The sequence below is a fragment of the Pollachius pollachius genome, assembly GCF_949987615.1.
Source record: "Pollachius pollachius genome assembly, chromosome: 8".
Taxonomy (NCBI): Eukaryota; Metazoa; Chordata; class Actinopteri; order Gadiformes; family Gadidae; genus Pollachius; species Pollachius pollachius.
In genome coordinates this window covers 4,330,216-4,347,738 of record NC_136941.1, presented here as the reverse complement: position 1 = coordinate 4,347,738, position 17,523 = coordinate 4,330,216, and the positions used below count along the sequence as shown (strand labels likewise).

Genomic DNA, 17,523 nt, shown 5'->3' with positions numbered 1-17,523 from the left:
AACATTAAGAGGTTTATGAAGTGAAATGTGTGTCTAGCCATGTCATTCATGGTGAATCAACTTAAAGGCTGAAGTTCTTGTGTGAAGTTCTCGTGTGTTTAAAGGCTCAATATGTTGGGCCTTTGTGTGTTTAAAGGCCCAAGATTTTCTTGTGTACTCCCATATTTCTTCAACCATTGATAATCTCAGGGAAATCCATACTTTCAGGGTGGAAACGTCCCGGCCAAGGTTTAGGGTTAGATAGAAAGAAAGAAAGAAAGAAAGAAAGAGAGATAGAAAGAAAGAAAGACTTTGGACTTTTAAAATACTTTTATCAATGGCTCAGACATGTGATACACAGTGGCGGCTGGTGATCAAAAATGTTGGTGGGGCAAAGTAATAGACAGCGGGTCTAGGGTCCAAGCCCCCCCATAAAAAAAATAGAATTTAATAGATTTGATTTCCTGTATTCTGGTGCATTTTGGGGATGGCCACTACCTATTTACCTACTATTCATTCAGATTTATAGCCTACATCCTGACTTGCAGGGCCTGGGCAAGCTTACACTGCATATTATATATATATACTATATGACCCATTGTTGTTATTCTGATATTGAGACAAATCATGATCACTGTCCTATAGCGTACATTTTATGTAACTCTTCAAATGCAGTAAGAAATATGGGACAGTTGCTTCATTTTGTTTATATGCCACAGGCCAAAAGACTAAATTCATATTGTGGCGACCACGGGTGTGGGCGCCATGTTCCGGAGCCGCGGGGATTCTGGGAATTGGGGTTGTCAGTTGACAAAAGTTTTTTTTTTTTAAATTTATTCTGTTAGGTTAAGTGGGGTTAACGGGTTTGGGGTGTTTATTAATTGTGTGTTGTTCCATTGTTGTGTGATGTGCAGTGTGATCGGGACCATTAGTGAGAGTGTTGTGTGTGTTGGTCAGGTGTCCCGTGTTTCTGTTATGATCGTCGTCGTTAATAAAGGCAGTCCGTAGTCGTGCGGTGTATGGGGCACGGAACTGCATAAATGGTTCAATCTGGGTTCCCGTCTCTTCCTTCCCGTGCTGCTCGCCACATTGGTGTCAGAAGTGGGATGAACAGGATGAGAGCCACCAACAAATTTGCCAACAATCACACGGGGAGTTCTAAGGGAGTGCTGTTACCGTGGTAACTAGTGTTGACTCGTTCGCGAACGAATCAGTTCGAATGAACGAATCGTTAAGACGAACGAACTGAACTGGTTCCTCCTTCTCGTTCGTCTCGTTCGCCTCGTTCGTTCTCAGAGTCGACTCCTCCCAGACCCACTAGTCGCTGACTCGCAGACAGTTCGTTCACTCACTGTGTGAGTGGTGAGGAGGGACCGACTGAGAGACGTCACGACTCACGAGAGCCAGCCAATCGTATGCTGTTCTAGGACTGAGTCTACGACGCTCTCGTTGAATATTAGTCAATGAGAGACAGAAATCAACAGGTTTAATGGGGAAAAAACAAATGGGCTTAGTGAGCGAGCGATCTATTATTCACATTGGCCATCTGTTGCATGGACGTATTTAAATGATGCATTGTACATATTTATAATTCGAAATTCGTCCCAGCCTTTATACCACATTTTTCACAACCTACCAGCTCTCGTTGTGAAGACTACTCACCGCGCAATTCGTCTCAATGGAAATCGCGACAGTATACTTTCAACATAAAGTGTACATATTTATCATTTGATATTCGTCTCAGCCTTTATACCAGAGACTCTAGAGCAGGCCTGTCAAACTCAAATACCCAGTGGGCCGAAATAAAAAACTGGGTCCAAGCCGTGGGCCGGACATATCAATATTTATTATGAACTTAAGTTTTACCTATATTGAATCTGAAAGTGGCCTAAAGCTTAGGCTTATTAGCTATTGCAATAAGATCTATTCATTTGTAGGCCTAAACGTGAACTCAGCCTTAGTTTTACACATACATATATAATCTGAAACAAGGAGTCTAACTCAGATCAAATTTCAAAATTTAATAAAGAAGACACTAATTCTCATGCCTCTCTCATTGAAAATCCAAACAATAAGATTTATTTATTTGTAGGCCTAAACATGAACTCAGCCTTAGTTTCACACATATAAATAGATATGTAATCTGAAACAAGGAGGCTAACTCAGATCAAATTTCAAAATAAAATAAAAAATACACTAATTTCACATGCCTCAATTAATATCCAAACATATACAAAAGTGCAAAAAAGAAACCTATGCTACATTAAAGCTCAGTTTACTGCACTGTGATTTGCCCTGGTGCCTGAACCAGATACTTGACATCTCTTCTTCGACGCAAGTTCCTCAATGTTTGGGGTCAGGCTCTGAGCTGAGGAAATCCTCAGGACTGAGTGAAGGTGTTCATCAGTGAGACAACTCCTGTGTGATGTTTTGTTCAACTTCATTACAGAGAAAAGTTGTTCACATAGGTATGTGCTACCAAACATAGAGAGCATTTGAGCAACTTGAGCACGCAGCTGGGGCATTGTGTCAGGGATGAAACGTGGAAAATGTGCAGCACCAACAGAGTCATACTTCGACTTGAGTGTGTCGCTACATTGGAGTTCGATCAGCTCCATTTGGAGGTTGGTTGGTGCGCTTTCCACGTCTACGGCAAACGCATTACTGAGCAGTTCAAACCTACTCTTTTGGGCTTCAAAGTCGGCAAATCAGCGTGTGAAGTCGGCGCTAAGTATGCCGAGCTTTTCAGCAAATTGTGCACTTTGGAACACAGAGACCTGCTCTTTCATAGTTTGGCAGCACGGGAAATGGCCCAGGTTTTCTCGCAGGATTTGCATCTCCCACAGGCGCAGTTCGGTTTTAAATGCCTTCACCGCAGCGTGCATGTCAGTGATCACATGATCCCGCCCTTGAAGCTGCAGGTTGAGCGCATTGAGATGGCTTGTAATGTCACACAGAAACGCCCATTCACACCAAAACCCTTTGTCCCGGAGCTCTGTTGTGTCTTTCCCTTTGCTTTCCATGAACTGACATATTTCCTCACGCAACTCGAAACATCTGTTCAGCACCCTCCCCCAGCTTAGCCACCGCACCTCTGTGTGATAGACCACATCACCATATTCCGAACCAATCTCCACCAGAAAGGACTTGAATTGACGGTGATATAAACCTTTGGCTCTAATGAAATTAACTGCTTGTGTTACAGTTCTCATTACGTGATCCATTTTCAAAGCTTTGCCACACAACGATCCCTGGTGTTTGATGCAGTGATACACTGTCAGCTCACCTGCGCCGTTCACCTCCAGCATCTTCTCCCGAATCCTGCCCACCAATCCATTCTTTTGACTGCACATCGCAGGCGCCCCGTCCGTTGTTAGTCCCACAAGTTTATCCCAAGGCAGACCCATTTCATTCACACATTTGCACACCTCATCAAAGAGATTCTTCCCAGTAGTTGTGCCATGCATTGATTTCAGTCCTAAAAGTTCCTCTGTAACGCGCAGGCTCGTGTCAACTCCGCGGATGAAGATTGACAGCTGGGCCGTATCTGATGTGTCAGTGCTCTCATCCACAGCGAGGGAGTATGCGATAAATTGTTTTCCCTTTTCCGTCAGCTGTTGTTGTAAATTGGTGGAGAGCTCACATACACGATCAGCAACGGTGTTTCTGCTCAGACTGACGTTTAAAAAGGCTTGTCTTTTATCTGGGCACAAGACATCGCAAACTTTTAACAAGCAGTTTTTTAGAAATTCTCCCTCGGTAAAGGGCCGGGCGGATTTAGCAATCTCCTCCGCCACAATGAAACTGGCCTTTACAGCAGCATCACTTTGTATTTTGGCTTTAACAAACATAGTCTGCTGTGACATCAAACTTCGTTTTAACTCCACTACCTTCTGTAGCTTCTGTTGAATGTTCATATCCTTGTACTTGTCTTGATGTCTCGTTTCATAGTGCCGTCTTAAATTGTACTCTTTCGTGACAGCCACATCTGCTCCGCACACAAGACAGATGGGTTTGCCCTTCATATCGGTGAACATGTATTCAGCCTCCCACCTCTCTTGAAAAACCCTGTTCTCAATGTCCACCTTCCGTTTAGCCATTTTTTTTTCGGGGAAAGCGACAGGTAGCTAACAAAAAGTTAGCTAAAAAACCTAGGCTACTTCAGGTGATAAACAGTATGCGGCTGCTGCAGTAAACATTCTAGACTAGAGCGCTACAGGTAGTGGGGGCTGGGCTCGCGCTTGCGGGCCTCGATTGACGTATACTAGCGCAGCGGCAGTGCATTGTGGGACTTGTAGTTTTAACGCTGAAATGCGATAAACCGGCGGGCCAGTTCTGATAGACATTAGATATTATCTGGCGGGCCAAATTAAATTACACCGCGGGCCGGATTAGGCCCGCGGGCCTTGAGTTTGACAGCTATGCTCTAGAGTCTATAGTGTAGCGACCCTGGGACATTTAAAGAGTTGTGTGTGTTGCATTGTATTTCGTTGTCCGTTATGCCAGTTGTTCTCTGTGCATGCATTGGATGTTCTTCTTGTCAATCAGTGTGGGGGGCGAATCATCAGGTCAGCTGGGGGAGGGCCTTGGGAGAACTGGAGGGACCGGGTTTGGGGGTTCGAATCACTAAATCCAACCCTAGTGGTAACTCCCCCTCCCCTCTTATTCCAGGGAAAGCGCTAGAACCTTCTCTAAGCCAATCAGATGCCTCTACTGGACTCCAAACTTGTGCTGTACAAAACTTGAAAAGAACACCCTAAAACATAGCTAATGAGGGGTGAAATAGCATGTATCATACAGGCGGATTGTCGTCCATTGAAGAAAAACGTACAGAAGTCGTTAACAACGTTGCCCCCAAAATGACATGGGTATGTCAGGGTTCGTATAGAAGGCCTTTCGACTGAGAACAACGCTACACCCTCTGAACAGCAATCCTCACTACAATCGTCTCTGATACCGGCGTCAAAACTCTGAACTGGTTATAATTGAAGAGAACAGTCAACCAAATTTAACGGAAACGGATGAAAATGGAAAAAACGGCGAGATAGTTCTAACTATCTCGCCGTGATCCGTCAACGAAAAATGGATTTATGGGTAAATGGTCACTTGTTTAGTCCTCTGGTTTATCGACGTACGTGCAGCCCTCCCCCCCTCTCACGTCTTCTCCATCTGGGGCCCCCACGCACAAACCGTGAAATCTGACCCATCCACCCACCCCAACCCCAAAAAAAAAACAAATGCATGATAATAAAAATAATGAAGTAGTAGATTAGCTTGTGCCCCTTGCTCCGCGACCCCTCCCCCTCCCCCGTATAAAAGGCAGTGAGGGTGAATCTAAGGACCTGCACTGCAGTCAACCCCTCCCCCTGTTGGCTAGCTGCCCCTGGATATGCCCGTTTTGATTGATAGCTTTTACACGACAAATGGACAACGATTGTTGTTGATCCGCTGAACAAGAATTCAAATCGACAAGGTCGAAGAGCACACCTCAGGGGCACCTGCGAACACACCGAGACAACTGGATGGCGGGGGGCGGGGTGGGGGAGGAAGCCCCACCCACTTCTACATATAGCCAACCTCTTTTAAATTCTCATATGCTCTACCTGCCTTAATTCTCTGCTTCTCCTCCACCTCCCTCTTCACTATCTGCTTCTCCTCCCTCTCCTCCTTCTGGTCTTCCTCCCTCTCCTCCTCCTGCTTCTCCTCCACCTCCTCCTCCTCCTCCTCCTCCTCTTCATCTTCGTCGAGGTCCGAGCAGTTGAGGAAGTCGAAGCTTTCCAGGGCCGTCTCCACCTCCTGGCTGAAGCTGGAGGAGCTGGAGCAGCGGACCATTTGAGTCTCCTCAGTCTTCTGCTCCTCCTTGTGCTCCTCAGAACTCTTCTGCTCCTCCTCCTCAAAGCTCTGGCCCAGCGGCCCCCCCGACCCCGTGGTTCTGTCTTCTCCGGGGCCTGGGGCCGGTGAGTCCTGGCCCCCCCCCCTGGCTGCAGACACTCTCCTCTGACGAGTGGCACTCTGCCAGCGCGTCGGCCCGCCCCCCCAGCAGGGCGGCGCTGGGGGAGAAGACGCTGGGGAAGGAGGTGCTGCGGGGCTGGGGGGGCTCGTGGGGCGCCACCCCCCCCAGGTGTGGGTCCGACTTGGAGCTCTGCAGGTGGCCGTTGGGCACCGAGAAGCTGCGAGCCCCCAGCATCTGGGTGAAGCCCGCCTCCGGCCCCGCCTCCTCCGGCTCGTCCTCCCCCTGATTGGACGAGAGCGAGGGCGTGGAGGTGCTGGGCTGGCGGGGGGCGAAGGACAGCTGTCGGGGGGGAGTGGCCTGCAGCGCGGGCGATGCCCCCGCCAGCCGGTGGGCGTGGCCCCCCAGCGCCGGGCTGGACGAGTCGTCGGACGACTCGGAGGAGTTGGACCAGAGAGTCCCGTTGTCCGGGTCGCCCTGACGCCGCAGTAGGGAGTAGAACACCTGCTCCCGCATGGAGGGCGTGTCCGGAGGGCTCTGATTGGATAAGAGCCGCTTGGTCACGGTGCTGGCGGAGGACACCTGGTCGTCCTTATCGAAGGGGCTCCAAGTCACCTCTAGGTTGAGCTTGACGGTGCCCAGGTCGTTGATGTCCACGGCCAGGGTCTGAGGCAGGGGGCAGAAGAGGTCCAGCATCTCACAGGAGACGCTGCCCACCACCACGTGGTTGGCCAGACTCTTCAGCTCCGTCACTTTGATGGACAGCAGCTCGGTGACCAGGGGCAAAAAGATGTAGTCCTCGCTGTCCCACACCTGCCGACTGCTCACCTCCACACAGCCCCGCGTGCGCCAGCGCTGCCGTCCGTAGCGCATCAGCACCTCGTACTGGTCCCCGGCACACAACCGTGCAAACCCGGCGAGACCTTTCATCTTTATGTGGAACTCCCCCATCTGGCTCTCCAGATCGCTCTCCAGCGAACACATGTGCTCGGTGCACTCCCTGTAGCCCTTGTTGGCCTCACTCAGGCTCTCCCTGGCCTCCCGGCGGCCGCTGGCCGAGTGGAACGCCGCCACCATCTTGCTCGCTCCGTCCCGAACCCGGCGCTGGATGCAGTAGGCGTCATACAGCTCCTCCACCTTGCTGAGGTGGAACTCCAGGCACCGCCGGCGCACTCTCGGGGGGGTGGACGGCGACCAGCGTCCGCCTGACGACCGTTACGGGACAGGAGACCGGAATGAGGGGAAGGAAGCGGCTGGCCGTCCGAGTGGGTGACCGGGAGGTCATGCATGAGTTTTGGCTCGCCGACATCCGGGACTCATGCATCATCGGCCTGGACCTACTGAACCGTTGGGGTGCCAGGATGGACTTGGCTGGAGCGACCATCACCGTCGGCGCGGAGACTGTGGCGCTCCGGTCCGGACGGGGGAGGCACGGGGGCTCTGGCGGCCAGCGGAGTAGTCGCCAGGTTATGCCCCGGGAGCCTCAGCCTCTGCCCGGTCCCTGCACTCCCCGCGGCCCTGTGTCTGCCGCCTTTCCTTCCCCTGAGACCGCCGAGGCCGTCAATGCGCTGTGGCTGCGCAGTGGAGCTGGCCTCAACGTACAGCAGAGTCGGCAGCTGAGGCTGTTACTCGAGGAGTACGGGGACATTTTCGCGGCTCGGGATGAGGACTGCAGGCGGACAGGGCTGGTGCAGCATACCATCGACACCGGCTCTGCTCGGCCCATCCGCCTGCAGCCCCACCGATTAGCACTAGCCAAGCGCCAGGCGGCGGAGGACAAGGTCCGCGAGATGGCTGCCAGTGAGTGATCGAGCCCTCGTCCAGCCCATGGGCGGCCCCGGCCGTCAGCGTGAAAAAGAAGGACGGTAGCTGGAGATTCTGCGTGGACTACCGGCGCTTTAACGAGGTCACTCGGAAGGACTCGTACCCGCTTCCACGGATCGACGACGCCCTGGACTACATCGGGGGGTCTAGCTGGTTCAGCTCCCTGGACCTGCGTAGCGGCTACTGGCAGGTGGAGTTGGCGCCCGAGGCCAGAGCCGTGCGGGTGGCGGCTGCCTCAGGGGTGAGGCAGAAGAGGGGCTATGACAATCACTGCCGGGGACGAGCGTTCACACCCGGGGACAGGGTGTGGGTGTACTGCCCCGTCAGAAAGAGGGGGGTCTGCCCCAAACTGCGGAGCCAACTGCGTGCTGCCCCGCCGCAGCTGGGGCAGCACGTCCACCTCATCATGCCCCCGACCCTCGATGTGGCCCTCGACGTGGCGGAACGGGCGGAGCGGGAGTTTTGCGACCAACCCAGCCTGCAGCCGTCCACGGAGGATGATTGCCAGGACCAGTGTGACAGGTGTCAGGTGTCCCGTGTTTCTGTTATGTTCGTCGTCGTTAATAAAGGCAGTCCGTAGTCGTGCGGTGTATGGGGCACAGAGCTGCATAATTGGTTCAATCTGGGCTCCCGTCTCTTCCTTCCCGTGCTGCTCGCCACAATCTGTAACTTACTTGCTCCTTTTAAGTATAATATTGCTTGGGGAGTCCAATTCCTCCACTGAAAAGGGTGGAAAGTGCTTACAACTCTTTGCTAGTTAGCGATCTATCTCTTCTCTATATGTAGTTGTGTTGCGCGAATGCCTCTGAGGGAGGTAGCCTATTTGATTGATTCGCTGAATTGTCCAATCATGTGGTGATAACAAAAAAGTAAAGCGATACCATTGGCCTGGGGCGCACGCTGGTGCGACCCGAGTGCGAATTTCCTTGCGCCAATGAAAAGCTGTCTCTCCTTGATATACAGCAAAAAGTTAGCGAGCTTACATTGACTCCAACGTGGCCGGCGCCCCTGACTTGGAGGAGGGCTTTATTTCGAATGACCAATAACTAGCCTAACCCAAATCATTGCCGTTCAGACGCATTTAAATGGTTGCTGGCAGTGACAAGTATATCACACAATTAAACGAGGATAAACGCTATGTATTTTTGTTTTATTTCGTATTGATAATAGTTGATTAATAGTTGGCAGACATATTCAAGTGAATATTTCACGGTCCCTCTCCTAGTGCCCTCTATTGACCCACCGCCACTGGAGATACATCACAAACCATAATTTTATTTCCCTTTTGTGAATTCAGACCAAACAAACAAAACAATAACAACAACCATCAACATAGCACCACCGCTGGTGGATAAAATAAATAATATTGTTTGCATTTCACAGTATTCAAGAAAGAAAGAAGAAAGAACGAAAGACATACAGCGATAAAGACAGCCAGAAAGAGAATTCCACGTCTTTCAAACTGTTTATTCTCATTGTCGTGAAGTCAAGGACCGCTCCCTCCCGCATACGTGGACGAGCGTTTACATCGTGGCCGCGCCTCACGGCAAGGCAGGACAGCGTGTCCGCGCACCAAAGGACCGCACCGTCGGCCGTCAGCTGTTGCAGGACTGTACTGTTGTAGCTTCCGACCATGGAGTCTAAAGCAGCCTTTCTCCCTCGGATGGACTGAGACCGGTTGACTGACCGAGTCCGGTGAGTCATGTGTTAGTGAATAACCAGTTAGTTAACAGACTTTCGTAAACCGTTCGCTTTAACAAAACGTCCGCCGTCAAAGTTGTTAGCTTCTAAGCAAACAGCAGCTCCCCATTTGTGACGTCGGAAAGTTTCAATGAGAAAGTAGCGACGCAACGCCACTATACAATGTGTTGAAAAATAGCAAGTACTATGTCCTACAGGTCCTACAGGGTCCTCCTTCTGGAGTCTACTGCTGTCCCCCTACCCACTACTGCGAGACCATCAGAGCTGAATAGGTCAACGCGGCCAGAGGAGCACAACCACGGTCCTCCTCATATCTGGGACAGCAGAACCAGTCGAACTATTATTAGATTGGTGGTAGTACTAGTATTGCTTCCACTATTTCATGCCTTTGGGTGTTGAATTCAACTGTAACCTGACCATTCAATTCTATATGTTAGTCTGGGTCACCACAGTGGTCTATGTTCGTCTCTATGTTAGTTTATGTTAGTCTCTATGTTAGTCTGGTTCACCACTGTGAACCCAGTCAGTGCGGTCCTCCTCATGCTGTTAGAGATGGTTTTGTGCCTCAATGTTTCCTGCCTGAGGCCCACTCTGGATTATTTATGTAGAGTTTCCATGGTCGTAACTAGAGTCCCGAAAAAAAAAACACGCACATACCAACACACACACACACACACCACCACGCACGTACGCACATGCATACCAACACACATGCACGCACACCACCACACGCGCACAAGCACACCAACACACGCGCACACCAACGTGCACACCAACACACACACGCACTCATCAACCCACACACACCGATATGCACACGCACGGACACACACACCAACACCCACATATGCTCGCATCAACCCTCACACATCGATATGCACACGCACGGACACACACACACCAACACACAAACATTCTCGCATCAACCCTCACACACCGATATGCACACCCACGGACACACCAACACGCACGCACACCAACACACACACACATGCACGCATCAACCCACACACACCGATATCCACACGCACGGACACACAACGCGCACACACACACACACACACACACACACACACACACACACACCAACAAGCACACACACGCGCACCCACACCAACATGCACACACACACCAATACACACACATGCGCATTCATTCACACATTCATTCACTGAAACAATCTCATGTTCATATTTCACGTCACCCCCTGCTTTAGGAGTTTAGTTATGATCAAACCACTTTAATATAAATAATAACAAATATCCTGGCTTAGAGGGTCATTGACCCAAACTTCCTAGCCAGTTTGTAAACGTTCTGCTCTGCTTCGAACTCAAGTCTTGTTTTTTCCCTTTATTAAAAATTCTCATAGTGTTTGAATTCGAGCTGAAACAGAAAGCCCCCCGACACTTTAAATAATAAACACACCAAAAATCTGGACCTTGAGAGCAAATATTAGCTTGATATTTCCCTCCTGTCTTGAGTTTATACCGCCCAGTCATCACTATTATCTGCGGTGGGGAGTCTTCTGCATTGTGCAACGTGGAAGATATTAGAAGGGGACTGTGGGTGTGTTCATCTAACGGTCGGTTTACATAGTGAGTCACACACTGCCGCTCACAACAATCCCTCCCTCAGTGTCCCCTGGGGGCGGGGCGTGGTGTGATTACAAGCTCACCTGGTCAGGAACAAGCTCACCTGGTCGCTCATGACCTCACCTGGTCACTGGTCCCTAACGACCTCAACCAGTGGCTAAAGCTGTTTAGTTATAATAAGCCCTGTATAATTATATTCAACCCTGTATATTAAGCCCTTTATAGTTATACTTAACCCTTATACTAATTATATTAAGCCCGTCTATTCAACCCTGTATAATAAACCCTTTTTAGTTATACTTAACCCTGTATAGTAATTGTATTAAACCCATCTATTCAACCCCGTTTACTTGTATTAAACCTGTCTTTAAACCCTGTTCCCTGGTGTGCCCCTAGCGCCCCCCGGTGTTGAGGAGGCTGATGGCGTCCCGCCTGCTGGAGCGTTTGAAGCGCTCGCTCTTCAAGGAGGGCGAGGGGGCGGAGCCTCAGCCACCAGGAAGTGAACAGGAAGCGGATGGGAGGGAGGAGGAGCGATGGGAGGCGGAGCTAGCCGAGGAGGAGGAGTGTGTGTCCGAGAGGCTGGGCGGCATGCTGTGCTTCGACGGAGCAGGAGCGGGAGGAGGAGAGGAGGGAGGAGAGGAGGAGGGCTCAGGGATAGACAGCGACTCAGACTTCCTGAGCGAGTCCATGGAGGAGGGGCTTAGCAGCACAGGTGAGGAGACACCTGTTTGTCAGGGCTGCTCGATTATGGGAAAAATCATAATCACGATTACTTTGGTCAATATTGAAATGACGATTATTAATATTATTTTTGAGTTTGAAAACATGTTGTATTTATTCAGCATGTCTCTCCCAAAATAAACGTTGTAACTGAGAACTTTGAAATTCCGCCTTAAGAAATTCACAAAATGGTCAAAAAGAAAATGTTCCAATCTAAAATAATATACAGATGTTTCCAGCTGTTCTGCCCTTTCTATAAAACATAAAAAAACGAAAAACTTGATTGTTTTTGTGGTCCTTTGCTCTAAGATCTAAATCGCGATCAATATTCAATTAATTGCCCAACCTTACTGTCTGCCTGTCTGCCTGTCTGCCTGTCTGTCTGCCTGCCTGCCTGTCTGTCTGTCTGTCTGTCTGCCTGCCTGCCTGCCTGCCTGCCTGTCTGTCTGCCCGTCCGTCTGCCCGTCGTCTCCCCTGACTCCGTCGTCCTCCAATCAGAGACCAGTCCGGTGGGCGGGTCTTGGTTAGGCCCCTCCCCCACAGCGCGCCTGCTGCAGGAGGGCTGGCGGGGGCTCCGGGGGGGCGTGGCCCCCGCCCCCCCCAGCAGGGGGCGGGGGGCGGACCAGCTGCTGTTCGAGGCCACGGACGCCAGCGTGGTGGTGGAGGGCTCCGCCAAATACGTGGTGAGGGGAGGAGACGTCCCAACACACACACACTGTGTGTGTGTGTGTGTGTGTGTGTGTGTGTGTGTTAATGTGTTAATCTGTCTTTGGTAATGTGTTGTGTGTATGTGTGTGTGAGTTTGTAAATGTATTAATGTGTGTGTGTGTGTGTGTGTAAATGTATTAATGTGTGTGTGTGAGTTTGTAAATGTATTAATGTGTGTGTGTGTGTGTGTAAATGTATTACTGTGTGTGTGTGTGTGTAAATGTATTAATGTGTGTGTCTATGAATGTATTAATGTGTGTGTTAATGTGTTTTGTCTGTGTATGTGTGTGTGTGTGTATGTGTGTGTGTAAATGTATTACTGTGTGTGTGTGTGTAAATGTATTAATGTGTGTGTGTGTAAATGTATTACTGTGTGTGTGTGTGTAAATGTATTAATGTGTGTGTAAATGTATTATTGTGTGTGTCTATGAATGTATTAATGTGTGTGTTAATGTGTTTTGTCTGTGTGTGTGTGTGTGTGTGTGTGTGTGTGTGTGTGTGTGTGTGTGTGTGTGTAGCTCTACACCATCCACGTGGTGCAGGCGGGTGGCAGTGACAAGACCCCGGCCGTCATCACCAGGCGATACTCGGACTTCCAGCGGCTCCACGCCACCCTGCGCCGTAACCATGGAGACCAGATGCATGGAGTCTGCTTCCCACGTGAGAGAGAGAGAGAGAGAGAGAGAGAGAGAGAGAGAGAGAGAGAGAGAGAGAATATTCTCTGACATCATGCCGTGACGTCCATCATGTGTCCTCTGGTTGCCATGACTCTGACGGTGGTTGCTAGGTAAGAAGCTGCGGCGTAACTACACGGCGGAGACCATCGCGCGGCGGAGCCGGGCCTTCGAGCAGTACCTGTCCCACCTGTGCTCCGGGGCGGTGCTGAGGGGGGCGTCCTGCGTCAGGCTCTTCTTCTACCTGCCGGACCTGCTGACCGGACAGCTGCTCATCAGGTACAGAGCCCTGGTCCTGGTCCTCATTAGGTACTGAGTCCTGGTCCTGGTCCTCATCAGGTACAGAGTCCTGGTCCTCATCAGGTACTGAGTCCTGGTCCTCATCAGGTACAGAGCCCTGGTCCTGGTCCTCATCAGGTACAGAGTCCTGGTCCTCATCAGGTACTGAGTCCTGGTCCTCATCAGGTACAGAGCCCTGGTCCTGGTCCTCATCAGGTACTGAGTCCTGGTCCTCATCAGGTACTGAGTCCTGGTCCTCATCAGGTACTGAGTCCTGGTCCTGGTCCTCATCAGGTACTGAGTCCTGGTCCTAGTCCTCATCAGGTACAGAGTCCTGGTCCTAGTCCTCATCAGGTACTGAGTCCTGGTCCTCATCAGGTACAGAGTCCTGGTCCTGGTCCTCATCAGGTACTGAGTCCTGGTCCTGGTCCTCATCAGGTACTGAGTCCTGGTCCTCTTCAGGTACTGAGTCCTGGTCCTGGTCCTCATCAGGTACAGAGTCCTGGTCCTCATCAGGTACTGAGTCCTGGTCCTGGTCCTCATCAGGTGTTAAAGAGTAGTCATGTTGCTGTACACCACCCTTCACTAACACCACCCTTCCTTAACACCCCCCTTCATTAAAGCCAGCCTCCAGTACACCACCCTTCATTAAAACCAGCCTCAATTACACCACCCTTCACTAACACCACCCTTTGTTATCACCACCCTTCACTAACACTTCACTAAATCACCTTTGACTAACACCACCATTCCCTAACACCACCCTTCACTAACACTTCACTAACACCACCCTCCACTAACACCACCCTCGTGCTGTGGTCCTGCAGGGTGGGACGGTACCAGGAGGCTCTGGGTCCGCTGCTCAACGCTAAAAGACTGCAGACCAAACTGGGCCACCCGCCCACCACGTCGACCACGCCCACATCATTGGCCCCGCCCACCCCATCGTCCACGCCTACCGCATTGGCCCTGCCCGCCAAATTGGCCCCACCCCCCGCCTCTCCCCATTGGCTATTCACGCTCGTGGCGCTGGCCAGCTGTTTCCAGGAAGTGGACCAGCTGGAAGAAGCTCAGGAACACTGTGACGAGGCCCTCCGCCTCCTAGCCCCGCCCCCACACACCGACAACACCTGTGAGGACAGGCCACGCCCCCAGGAGGATGGCCCACACCCCCTTGGTGATAGGCCATACACCGCACTACCGATAGAACTTCCCCAAACTATGGACCACCTCAGCCCAACCAATGAAAACCCTCCTCTGCTCCTGCCTAAGCCCCACCCACTCCTGCTCCAGTTGCTAAGGGCCATTGTTCGGTTGTCGTGGCAAACAGGAAGAGACAAGCGACAGTGGGAGGGGCTTCTGCAGCAGCTTGAGGGGCAGTGGGTGGAGCCTGACAACCAGCCCACCATCAAGGAGTTCCTGGTGAAACAAGACCTGAGAGAGACGGAGACGGAGGGGTAGCGCACACACACACTAATGCACGTGCACACACACAAGGAAACACACGCACACAAAGACGCACGCACACACATAGACACTTTATTGAGGCACCTTAGTGTTGCACCAGTAGTAGAAATATCTACCAAGTATATCGTAGCACCTAGTGGCTAGCATTAATAAAGGGATTAGCGAGCTACTTTTAGCCTTAGAGGTGAGAGTGCAGGATTAACTGGCATCGAGCGATGAGGTCCGCCCTCCCCTTCCTAACTACGGAGGCCTATACTGGCCTATCAGGGGCCAGCAGGTACTTCCACAATGATGTCATCGTATACGACCGCATCGTGTAGCCAAGTGTCATGTAACAAGGTGCCTTGAAAGATTTTAAATGGTATCATACAGTAAACTAAATATACTGCACCTTTAATGAATAGAATTAACTATCTAGCATAAGCATAAACAACCACATTTAGCTGGCTGCCTATATAGCATGAATATGGCGATTAGCTGACTTGATTTAGCATTAATAAAGGCATTCCAATAGCTACCTTGAGCACTAATAAAGGCATAGAGCTAACTATCTTAGGCATTAATAAAGATATGTAGCTAGCTAGTTTTAGCATAAAAAAAAGGGTTTTTTAAGCAGGTCAGTACTAAGCACATACGTTTGTTTTGGACAAAACCACTCATTAGGAAGCACATTTTGGAATGTGTGCTCAGCGTAAGAGGGGGTGAGTTGAAGAAGAATCATGGCTGATTTATATCTGGACAGAGACAATGTCCGCCATTGCGGTCTTTGCAGGGAAGACTGCAGGTAAGGTAGCGGACAGAACATATCGTTTAGGCCTCTCCAAAACACGTTTTTTACACATCATGTTGGACTTCCCGAAGGCACAAAGACATTACATAAAGCTGTGTTGGATAACGTCTAACTCTGATGTAAACACACTAAGCACACCACAGTCTGCTGCTAGCGTACAATAGTATCCTCTTTATAGACATGTAAAGGAACGCTATTATAGTCATCATGTAACCTATAATGCTGTGCAGCAGGTCCTTTCTGATTTATCTCTGTCGCTTTGCCTATAATATTTCCACTTTTTACAGTGCCACGTTTTTTAATATCTCTAGGCTTCGTCCACATCCTTTACAATGATCTTACATGTTTAAACGAGGAAGGAATATGTGGAATGGAACTTTAAGGCTCCTTTTAAATGTATCGCTATAATGGTGCATGAATTCATATCTGACCACTAGGACCCTAGCCGTTGGGAAATCTCTCACCCTTGTGCGAGAAGTTCTGGAAACTAGCCAACGAGATTAAATAAATCCCAGTTTAGGATTTATTTAATCCTAAACTAGGATTAAATAAATCCTAGTTTATTTAATTAAAATAGGATTTTACACATCAAGAAATGTGTTATTTGATAAAGGCAATAGAAGTCATTTGGGTGTTTGATTAAGGGACATAGGACCTTTCTGTTGTCCACTCATGGTGAGGCCTGGCCGTGGGGTGGAGGTGGAAGAGCTGCTCTGTTCATGGGTTCTGTGTAGGAGGGTCCAGGGAACTTGTTTTTCTACAGTTGTGTTTTATAGAATAAAGGTCTTGTCTCGGCAGAGCGTGTTGCGTGATTCTTCCAGGCTGACCCTGGACCTGTAGAGGTCACCAGCAGGGGGCAGATGGAGGCGTGCTCTGATTGGTGCAGCCCTTCAGCATTCTCAACATGGCCCAGTTGGAGAGAAGGACCGGACCCCACCCTGACACCACCCTTCACCTTGGCTCAGCACTCATGGCCTCCTAAAGAACCGGAATCGATGCTAAAGTGAGCATCAATTTGCTCAACAAGCCAGGTCCTGCCGCTTGCTCCTGCTCGCTCCTGCACTATGCATATATGTTTAATAACTTTATATATTATATTTACCTGCTGCCACTGTCCCATTATTGATGTTGTTTGTAATTGAATCCTCCACACAGCTGTGTAAGGACAGGCTGTGTGTCCTAGTGCTGGAATTTGATTCTGGTTATTGACCACTAGAGGGAGCCGTGTGACGTGCTTATGTTCCAGTAGTCCCATGGTATAATTCTGGATTGTGTTGAATTCATTTATTACAACACACCCAGTGTCTCTGGATCCACTGCTTCACAGCAGATCATCCGTCATCTCCGTGACAACCCTGACGTCCCCATTGCCCCCTCGCATCACCCTAGCAACCATTACTTCGGCATGCATACACAGTTACCTAGCAACTGTCATCTGTCATCAGTGACATCATCAGTGTGCTGCTTTCTACAAGGTCTTGCATTCAACCTCGAGAGCAGATTCCAACTGGTGGTTCAGGACCCCACTATGGGAGACAACTATTGGAGACTGCTATGGGCCCCACTATGGGACCCCACTATGGGTACCACTATGGGACCCCACTATGGGGGACCGCTATGGGCCCCACTATGGGGGACCGCTATGGGGCCCACTATGGGCCCCACTATGGGACCCCACTATGGGGGACCACTATGGGGGACCACTCTGGTCTAATAAGGTGAGATATGTGATGATGCAGATTGGATGAAGAAAAGCCTGCCTGGAGGCCACGATGCTATTGGTTTTCAGACGTAGACAGACCACGGAATTGGTCCTCAGACGTAGACAGACGATCGTCC

At 50.2% G+C, this 17,523-nt stretch overlaps 1 protein-coding gene across 2 annotated transcripts; it reads left to right on the top strand.

Moving 5' to 3' along the window:
- The first annotated feature begins 9,312 nt into the window (after nt 1-9,312).
- On the top strand, nt 9,313-16,424 carry snx21 (sorting nexin family member 21). Of its 2 annotated transcripts, none has more exons than XM_079741045.1 (6): nt 9,313-9,448; nt 11,443-11,758; nt 12,265-12,449; nt 12,993-13,134; nt 13,262-13,427; nt 14,255-16,424. In XM_079741045.1, the coding sequence occupies exons 2-6, from the start codon at nt 11,467-11,469 to the stop codon at nt 14,886-14,888; spliced, it is 1,419 nt and encodes a 472-aa protein (XP_079597171.1). In that variant the 5' UTR covers nt 9,313-9,448; nt 11,443-11,466; the 3' UTR covers nt 14,889-16,424. The 2 variants fall into 2 exon arrangements, with proteins under 2 accessions (XP_079597171.1, XP_079597170.1); XM_079741044.1 differs by having other exon boundaries at nt 9,320-9,448; nt 9,652-11,758.
- The last annotated feature ends 1,099 nt before the right edge of the window (nt 16,425-17,523 follow it).

Bases quoted from the DNA above. Each gene is read 5' to 3' on its own strand.
- snx21 (XM_079741045.1), top strand. From the start codon at position 11,467: ATGGCGTCCCGCCTGCTGGAGCGTTTGAAGCGCTCGCTCTTCAAGGAG. The intron at 12,450-12,992 runs GTGAGGGGAGGA...GTGTGTGTGTAG, and splicing joins AGGGCTCCGCCAAATACGTG to CTCTACACCATCCACGTGGT. The intron at 13,428-14,254 runs GTACAGAGCCCT...GTGGTCCTGCAG, and splicing joins ACCGGACAGCTGCTCATCAG to GGTGGGACGGTACCAGGAGG.